General features: G+C 49.2%; 1 protein-coding gene across 4 annotated transcripts in view; it reads right to left on the bottom strand.

The window, feature by feature from the left end:
* Positions 1–4,855: 4,855 nt before the first annotated feature.
* The window catches only part of SRGAP2 (SLIT-ROBO Rho GTPase activating protein 2), a 256,272-nt gene continuing 252,770 nt past the window's right edge, over positions 4,856–8,357 (bottom strand). For all 4 annotated transcript variants that reach the window (XM_019649654.1, XM_019649653.1, XM_019649657.1 and 1 more), the window contains one exon: positions 4,856–8,200. In XM_019649654.1, the coding sequence (XP_019505199.1) occupies positions 7,817–8,200 (384 nt within the window). In that variant the 3' untranslated portion in view covers positions 4,856–7,816. The remainder of the gene's footprint in view (positions 8,201–8,357) is intronic.

The raw sequence follows: 8,357 nt of genomic DNA, 5'->3' as shown, positions 1-8,357 counted from the left end.
TAGGACAAAGGCATCTGAGCCACCCAGAGGCTGTGAACTGAGGCTGGGCCGCTGTGGCAGGCCGCGGGGTGCTATTTGGGCATCTCCTACAGTTCACTGGAGCAAGGACGTTTAGGGCTTGGCCCAGTCAACAGAGCAGGTTGGGCAAGTTAACCAAGTGGAGAGAGCTACCTGGAAAGACCCATGTCCCACACCCAGGAGCCCCAGGAGGTCCAGAACCCACGCCGGGGCACTCCCACGAGAAACGAGGGTCTGACTCATCTTCTCAGGGAGCCTGCAGAGGCTCAAGAGCAGACACTGGTGCCCACATAATGCTCTCCAGTGTGACCTCGAACACAGCACACAACCCCTCCTAGAGAGTTTTCTCATCCAAGGCATGAGGATACTAACATTCACTCTGTTGGTTTTGTGGATGACATGGAATAGTATATTTGGAAATGCTTGGGAGACTAGAAGGCACTTTACAGACAGGCACTGAAGCCATCAAGGCCCATACACCTTCAGTAATTTGCCCATGATCTTCAGAGACTGCTGGGGCTGGGACCTAGGCATGCCCACTTCCCAGCCAGGGCTTAATGTCCCAAAGGAAAAAATCCTAGGAGGCTGCAGAGGTCTGCCCTGCTCTGGTCAGCTCCAAGGTGACAGTTGGATAAGAAATGGTTAAAACCAGGAAATTCCATGTTTCTATAGCATGCTGGAGGGACTTTCCCACGGCCACACCTGGTGGTTTCCTCTGGCAGCCCCACCCCTACCTAGCTAGCACAGTGACACCAGAGCAGGAGCCTAGCTGGAAAGTGCCTCCTGCTCAGATAGACACTCCTGCCAATAAGCGGGCAGCCAGAGGTGCTACCCACTGGTTGTGACAGCAGGACCAAGAGCAACGTTCCCTGAGCTCCTCTTGCTCTCCACCCAAGATTCCCAGCTTTCCATCTGCCGTGGGCAATGGTACAATTGCACTTCCTGGGCACCCTGTGATGGGGTGGGGCCACGTGACTTCCCAACCAACCCCCATGTAATTGCTGATGCAAGACCCACCCCTTGTACCCTGACAGTGTGACTGTTACACAAGGTGACTGCTCTCTCAATCTGGGTCCCTGAGTGACGGTTATGAGCAGAGCCCCTGCTGGCCCACAAGGGACATGAAGCTTTGGGGAGAAATGTACAAGTTGTTTTAAGTCACAGGTTTGCAACATAACCTAGTCTATCCCTAAAAGTCTACCTATTTTTCCCTGATAAACCTGCTCAGTCCCCACCAGCACCCCTACCGTTCTCTCTCCAGCAAGCCCAATCTCTCTTTCCCAGTGTCTTAAGTACCCTCAAAAGCAATGAATGTGTCTAGGACCTACTAGGAGACAGGCACTGTGTGCAGAGGACACAAAGGCGAGACCTAGGTGCACCGCAGGAGCTGGGGTTCAGGACAGTGTGGTGAATGCTCTGAGAGATATACTTCAGCAGGTGGTGATTCTGTGAACCTGGGGGGCTGGGTGGTCAAGAAAGGCATGCCAGAAGACAGGACGCTCCACCAGACTTTGGAGAAAGGGGAGCTAGGCAGATAAGTGGGGGTCAAAAGTAAGGAATTCTAGGCAGTGGAAGACGTGCAGAGGCACGGAAGTATGAAAACAGGGTGACTTGTTCAGGGCACCACACATGGTCAGGGGAGAGAAAAGGGATAGAGGTGGGAGGTGGGCTGGAGCCCTGTGTGGTGACAATTTCGCTGGGCATCCTCTGTGGGGTCACGTCCTCTGTGTGGACAAAATGAATGAATGTCTTGCCTGTGATTTTTGAGCTGCTGGTCCCAGCTGGGCAGCGTGGCTATTGTTTTTCATCTGGGGTGGTGCAGGGGCCTGGCGCTCCTGAAGGGAAGAGGAAGTCTGAAAGAGGCCTCACCACATGTTCTCAAGTGGCTCTGAGGAGTCATAGAAATAGAAGTGGCAATTCAGAGAGGCAGGAAAAGGACCAGAGGTGGGAAGACGGGGTCTTCGATGGCAGCTCTCAGGAGAAAAGCTCAGGTCTGCCCTCTCCAAGAGGAGGCCGAGAATACAGTGGACGGGATGGGAGCTTGGCCATCACAGACGTTGGCGTCCTGACTCTACCACTTGCTTTGCAGACCTTGAGGAAGTCGCTGGACATTTCTCAGTGTTTGTCTAAAACAAAGAGATGAAGTGCCTGCCACCTGGTAGGCCCTGAGTAAATACTAGTCACCTTTTCTGCCTCCAAGGAAAAGGGAAAGGTCAAGGCAGGTGGGGCTGCGGCAGAGGGGGTGTTGTAAGCCAACACAGCGCGCAGTGTGTGCTCACTCAGGCATTTACGAAAGGCTGAGTGATGAGGTTTCGGAGCCCTTGCCACCTTCACCAGTCAGCGCTGCTAGGACCTTTGCTAGAGCGGGGAAAGAGGAACACACCCTGAAACCAGACCTGGCACCACTCCTCCATGCCACAGTGGGAAAAGATGCTCTGGGAGCAGCAGCACTGAAGGAAATTGGCCAGAGCCACCATGTGCTGCGGTCTTCCTCGGCGTGGAAAATGAGCGTTTCACGGATTCCCTTAACTCTTCAAACCCCCTCCTCACCATTCCCTCCCACTCTCTCAGCTCAAGCCTTTGCCTTAAAACTTCACGGAAACAAAAGAAGCAATCCAAAGGGAACTAACTCCCATGTCTTCTCACCCCCACATCCACTGCCTGCCTTGCATCACACGTGCCTCCTCTCCTGAGACAGAAGTGCCTTTTCTCTGGCCCTGGCCAACCCTCTCTTGCATATTCACTCCTGCCACTTAAAGGGGTCCTGCCCTTGAGCAAAGATGCATCAACGTTGTCCATTTCAAAAACAAAAGCCAGGTCCCTTGACCCCTTCTGATGCCCCCCATTTCAAAGCAACACCTCCGAGCTGCCAAGAGTTCCTGACTCCCCGTTTCTGTTCCATTTGCTACCCAGCCCACTCCAATGCGACTCATTTCCTCTCTACCGAAAATGCCCTTGTCCAGGTCACCAATGATTATCTTTCCTTGCTGGCGTCTTCTTACCACACCAGCATTTGACAGCCGATTCCTCCCTCCAGTTGAAACATCTCCTTCTCTTGGTTTCTGTGACACTGCTCTCCCAGCCCCCTACCTCTTGTCACTCGCTTCCTCTGTCCTTTGCTGGCTCCTTCTCTGTCGGATTTCTAATTAATGATGCCTTCTTTTTTTCATTTATATGTCCTTCCTGAGAATCTTAGTTTGAACACATCTATAAGGTAATGGTGCCCTGATTTGTTTTCAGGTATGATCTGTCCCTAAAACTCCATATGCACATAACCAAGCGTCAGAACTCCTGATTAAAGGTGCTACCCGTCCCCCCCGATAATGATTGTTCCTGAGCAACCCAGACACTATTTTACTACACTGTTTCATTTTCATTTGCTTATTTATCTGTTCTTCCTGAAACTAGAGATCTCCATTATCTTCCTGAAACTAGAGATCTCCATTATCCATTTCTCCTGTTCAGTATTGTAAGACAGTGCTTGGCACACAGTGAGGCTTCAAGTTTGATTGATCAGTGAGTCTTTGGCATATGTAATATGCCAGGGTTGCTAACTCCTGAGTATAAGGCAGCTTCATATACCTACAAATATAAATATTTAGATTAGCTCATTATAAAGACCATTTCCTAATTCATACCCCCTCCCCCTCGCCTCCTTTTTTGGTTTCTATCTGGGTGGAATGGGCCTGTGTTTCGATTGTGTTGTCACTTGTTTCCTCAAGCTCCCATCAGAATGTGACATAAATTAAGAGGATCCCAAAAGAATAGCCCACTTTTGCCTTCGGATTCTCTGAAAATCAGATTCTTTGGTCCTTGGCTCACAGCTGAAGACATTAACTCCATCTCATAGCCCGTCACCTCCACTCAGGAGTGGGAGCGCATCACAAGGTGACAGGACAGTTAAAATCAAGGGGCCAGTAAGAGAAGCTTGAGGTGTAGCTCTACCATTAAAGTGAGCGAGGGGAAAAGACGACAGGCTGGAAGGGTATGAGCACTGCGTCAGACATACAAGTGACAGGTGGTGACAAGCCTCATATATGTAAAGTGTCCAGTTGAGGGCCTGGGGTAGGACTCCGTGTTATCATTGAACACTGGGCATACCCTTGGATAGATTTCATCCATCGGCAGGGGCTTCTGGCATTAGAACGAGCCCACTAAGAATAAGTGTGGATCCTTAGGGACTCGAGGTTGCATTTAAGTTATCTTTGAATAACTTCACCTTCGAACTTATGATCTGCTAGAATCAAAATCTGAAGGAAAGAAAGCATTTCTCTATGCCCTCCTCCCCCACCCCTGTACTCAACACCAACAGCACAAACCTACTGGTCAGCTCTTCTCCCAGGGGCAGGGGGCTGCTGAGGGCAGAATGACTCAGGGCTTTGGCTGTAGAAGCACTAAGACCTCCAGTCATCTTTGGCTGTGGCTGGCAAAGCTTCCAAGCAACTTCGTAGGCCCTGCTCCTCCAGGCAGGGAAATCTGACTAGAGATAGAAATGGAACAGTCCTCGTTGAAAATATGGGAGGTGGATTCTGTGGAGGAAATGGTTCTCATGGCAACAGACTGCCCAGTGGAGAGAGGGACGTCTTTCTACACCACCTCTTAGGTTCCTCACATGGGCTAAATAGAAATGCTAGGGGGGAAAAATCCACATTCTAAATGTAGCTATGCTGCGTCTGGTTGCGGGAGGGAGAAGGCGGCTGGCTCCCAAGGTCACTTAATGTCTCCTTCTGTTGCCAGGCAGGGTTTGGTTACCATGGACAAATCACAATCCATCCTAGGCAGCGGGACTCGTGGAGTGGAGGTCTCAGGGAGTGGAGAAGGGATACAAACTGCAGCATCGAAACCTAAAAACGTATTTTATTTCGAAGTTGTGCTTTGGATTTTCCCCAATCCAACACCTGTTGAGCGACAGTCTTAGGTTCACACAAAGCATCTCCAAGCATACATACAATATTCCAGTTATCAACACTATTTAAAGAATATACCATTGTACACAAACGTGACATACAAGTCAGACGCCACAACATTGCAATTCCCTGGAAGATCTAACTTCTCTTCTGAACGTGAAGTACATCCACACCAGCCCTTCCAGTGGTCTGTTCATCCTGCTGCTGGCGTCATCTCTCCTTATCTCCTTGGGGAGAAACCAGGGTGCCCTGAGGAGGTTGGCTGAGACCAGTGTTTCCAGTTTCCAGGCTGCTGGCTGCAAACTCCTCTTTTTTCAAATTGGGATGCTGGTAGCCCCACCCCACCTCTGTTCCCCAGACTGACCCATAAGAGTCTACACCAAGAAAAGGATCCATGCCCCAGGGGCCAGAGTGGGGCCCTTTGAAGCATCATGCTGGTTTAGGCGAGCATGTTTCAGGAAGACTGGTCTCCCTAGGCCTGGGGTGGCCAGCTCCTTTTGGCTTTTCGGTGTAAAAATCACAGTGTGCAACCTGAATTCCAGTTGACTGCAATGAGCTCTGCCGAGGAGGACTCTCCTTCTATGGGTTCCTAGTCCTCTCGACAGGACCATCTCACAAGTGTCAGGAGCACCAGAGAGAGGAAGACAACTAGGCTCCCAGAGCCGGGGGAGTCGGTGACCATTCACACACTGTCCAGTTCATGATGCAAATCAGCATGTGGATAGTAAGCCAAGGGGATATGAACACAGTCACGTACAGGGCTGCAAGAGAAATAAGGCAGGAACAGAACAGGCCCAAAGCGTTGTCATTAAGAAAGCGTTGCTTTTACTTTCTTAGAGAGGAGTGTGCTGGAGGGAGGAGAAAAGGTAGGCATGAGTACCAATTTGGATCAGTTGGATGGAAAGGAATGTAAAGTGAAGGGTGGGGTTCCATTTTCAGCAAGGAAACAGATTCTTGGGTATGAAAGACCCTGTTGGCTCAAGACCTGCCTAAGTCCAGGTGACAAAGGACAGGCCACTAAACAAAGCAACAAAAGCCAAGAATCCAGAGGACTATGGGTTGCCCGTCATAGATTGACTCACTTCATTGAAGGAGCTCTTCATTTCTCCCTTTCATCTCTTGGAATGGTTTTCCTGGTGTTGCAGGTTATCCTTCTAATTAGTAATTTCCCACAAAGCTCCTCTTTTCCTTAACACAGAATGAGGAAAATCCCACCACTTCCACTATCAACTACCAACTTCAAAATGTTGGTCCAGAAAGGATCTTCTAGGCGAAAGAAAAGAAAATTCAGATTTTCCTATGTGAATGGCAACCCATCTCTCCTGAACTACAGAAAATAATAAGGCTACAAGTGCAGCTTTAAAACCAGAAAACAAACAAGAGGAATGAGTTTCACCTTAAACTCAAGTAGGTGTCTCAGACTCGTGAGCCTGGGATGTGACTGTCCCTAGCTCTGGTCCTGCTGGGACAACATGATGCTGGGGGAGCTGGACAACCGGCACCGGCTTGGGAGCCTGGATTAAAGCAGACGAGGGCATCTGTTTTGCCTTTTGGAGGTGAACCAGAAAACAGGCCCAAATATTCAGCATCCAATTTTTAATTTTCCTAGATTCCGGCCTTTGGGAAGACATTAGTGACCGTGGGGCCAAGGTTCTCTTAGTTGTCCTTATTTGGATTAAGAAAACAGGTTTTAAGGAGAAATGTCTCTCTTTAATCTAACTAGGGCTCTCCCAAGCCCCTGTTGGTCCCTGATGAGAGACCTTACAGAATAACCAAACTAGGGGGTGAGCTTAGGATAAGCTTTCATTTGGGAATACTTCTGGGGATAGCAAAGCTGAATTTAATTTTTAATAGGATAATGTATTTTAGGTCTTAAGTGCCAAACAAGTGGAAGCACCCATTTCTTACCTTTTCCAAACTTGCCATAAACACAATAAAACTCTCTTAAGACTCTTTACCCTAAAAGGAACCAGCTATAAAGCCGTCTAATACAGGAAAATGTCGTAAATGGAAAACGGTCCATCCGAGACAAAGACAGGAATCCGAGAAATGTCTATACATTCAGAAAAACTTGAGAAGTTCCCTAATAAGACTGGGTTGTAGTAGTTCCAGAGGATGGAGCAGAGCAAAAGCAAACACCAATGACCAATCCACATCAATAGAAAGAAGACAGCGAGAAAGCCCCCAACCCCCAAACAGATTACAGGATTGAGTCCCATCCTGCTCAATTCCACATGATGGAGCGATTTCAAAGGCTAGGCTCTCTGGCCAGGACAGAACAAGATTTGTAACGGAAACAGAGACCCCTGGTGGCTCCTGTGTGAACTGCCACAATAACTTACAAAGAGACCGTCTAGGACCAGGAGAGACTTACACATGCCAGAGACTAGAAAAGTGTGTGTGTGTGTGTGTGTGTGTGTGTGTGTGTTTAAAACGAAGCATGGACTAAACGGACTATATATGATTCTCTATAATCAGTACCCAAAACAAGATGCCACTGAGAGCTAGATGTCAGTAGCTAATCATCTGGTCAGGCATCCCCTATGTCTGAGGGGATTGAGGCTTCTGCCCATGTCTTCATGACTTGCCTGGCCAGGTTTCACAGTGACCTGATAATGAAAAAAATCTATCTCTGGCTAACCTAAGAACAGTATGTACTGTAGCTGGCTGGGTTACGACAACTGGGGGAAGCAGAGGGCAGTGGGAAGGGCAGGGCAGGGTGATAATGAGGGCTTCATTCTCAAGGTTTTGGGTGATGGGAAGGCTAATTCCTGCAAGAACAACTTAGAATCTAATTTTCAACTGAAGTCCCCAAGCTAGTTAAATAGGAAGATTTTTTATAACAGTCGGTCCCTCCAGTCCCCTTGTCTAGAACAATTAAATTATATCCCTCAGACAGTACAAGACTTGTCAGTGGACTGTGGGGAAGCTGATGAGTTGACACCAGGGCTAGTGGCATTTGTTTTGGGGAAGACAGTGGGCTTGGGCCGTGTAGCTGGCGGCTTGACCGGGGCAGCCATCTTGACAGACTTCACAGGCCGGAAGGCGCAGGCGATGTCCCCAGCAGTGCTGGCACTGCGCTGGAAGGCGGGTTCGGGGTCCTTGAGGAGCTGGGTGTGCAGGGGGCTGGAGGGCTCTGATGTGGGGGCCACCACTGGGGAGGTTTTGAGGGGCTCCAAGGTGTCCAGAACCACGTCAGGGGTGTGCTTGACGGTGCTCTGCCGTTCCAGCTCTCGCAGCTCGTTCAAGGCAGAGTTCATAGTTGCCTCAATATCCTGAAAATCAGGAAAAAGGAAGAGGTGAGGCAAATGTAGGGAGAAGTCCCCCAAGGATCCTATTTCAACACCATAGGCCAAATTGTGGAGAAACCAACTGCAATGAGATGTCCAGATTATTTTACTTGGCCAAAATCCTTGAACATATGAATGTTCA

This window comes from Hipposideros armiger, unplaced genomic scaffold (assembly GCF_001890085.2).
Source record: "Hipposideros armiger isolate ML-2016 unplaced genomic scaffold, ASM189008v1 scaffold_134, whole genome shotgun sequence".
Lineage (NCBI taxonomy): Eukaryota > Metazoa > Chordata > Mammalia > Chiroptera > Hipposideridae > Hipposideros > Hipposideros armiger.
This window is presented reverse-complemented; position numbering and strand designations above follow the sequence as displayed.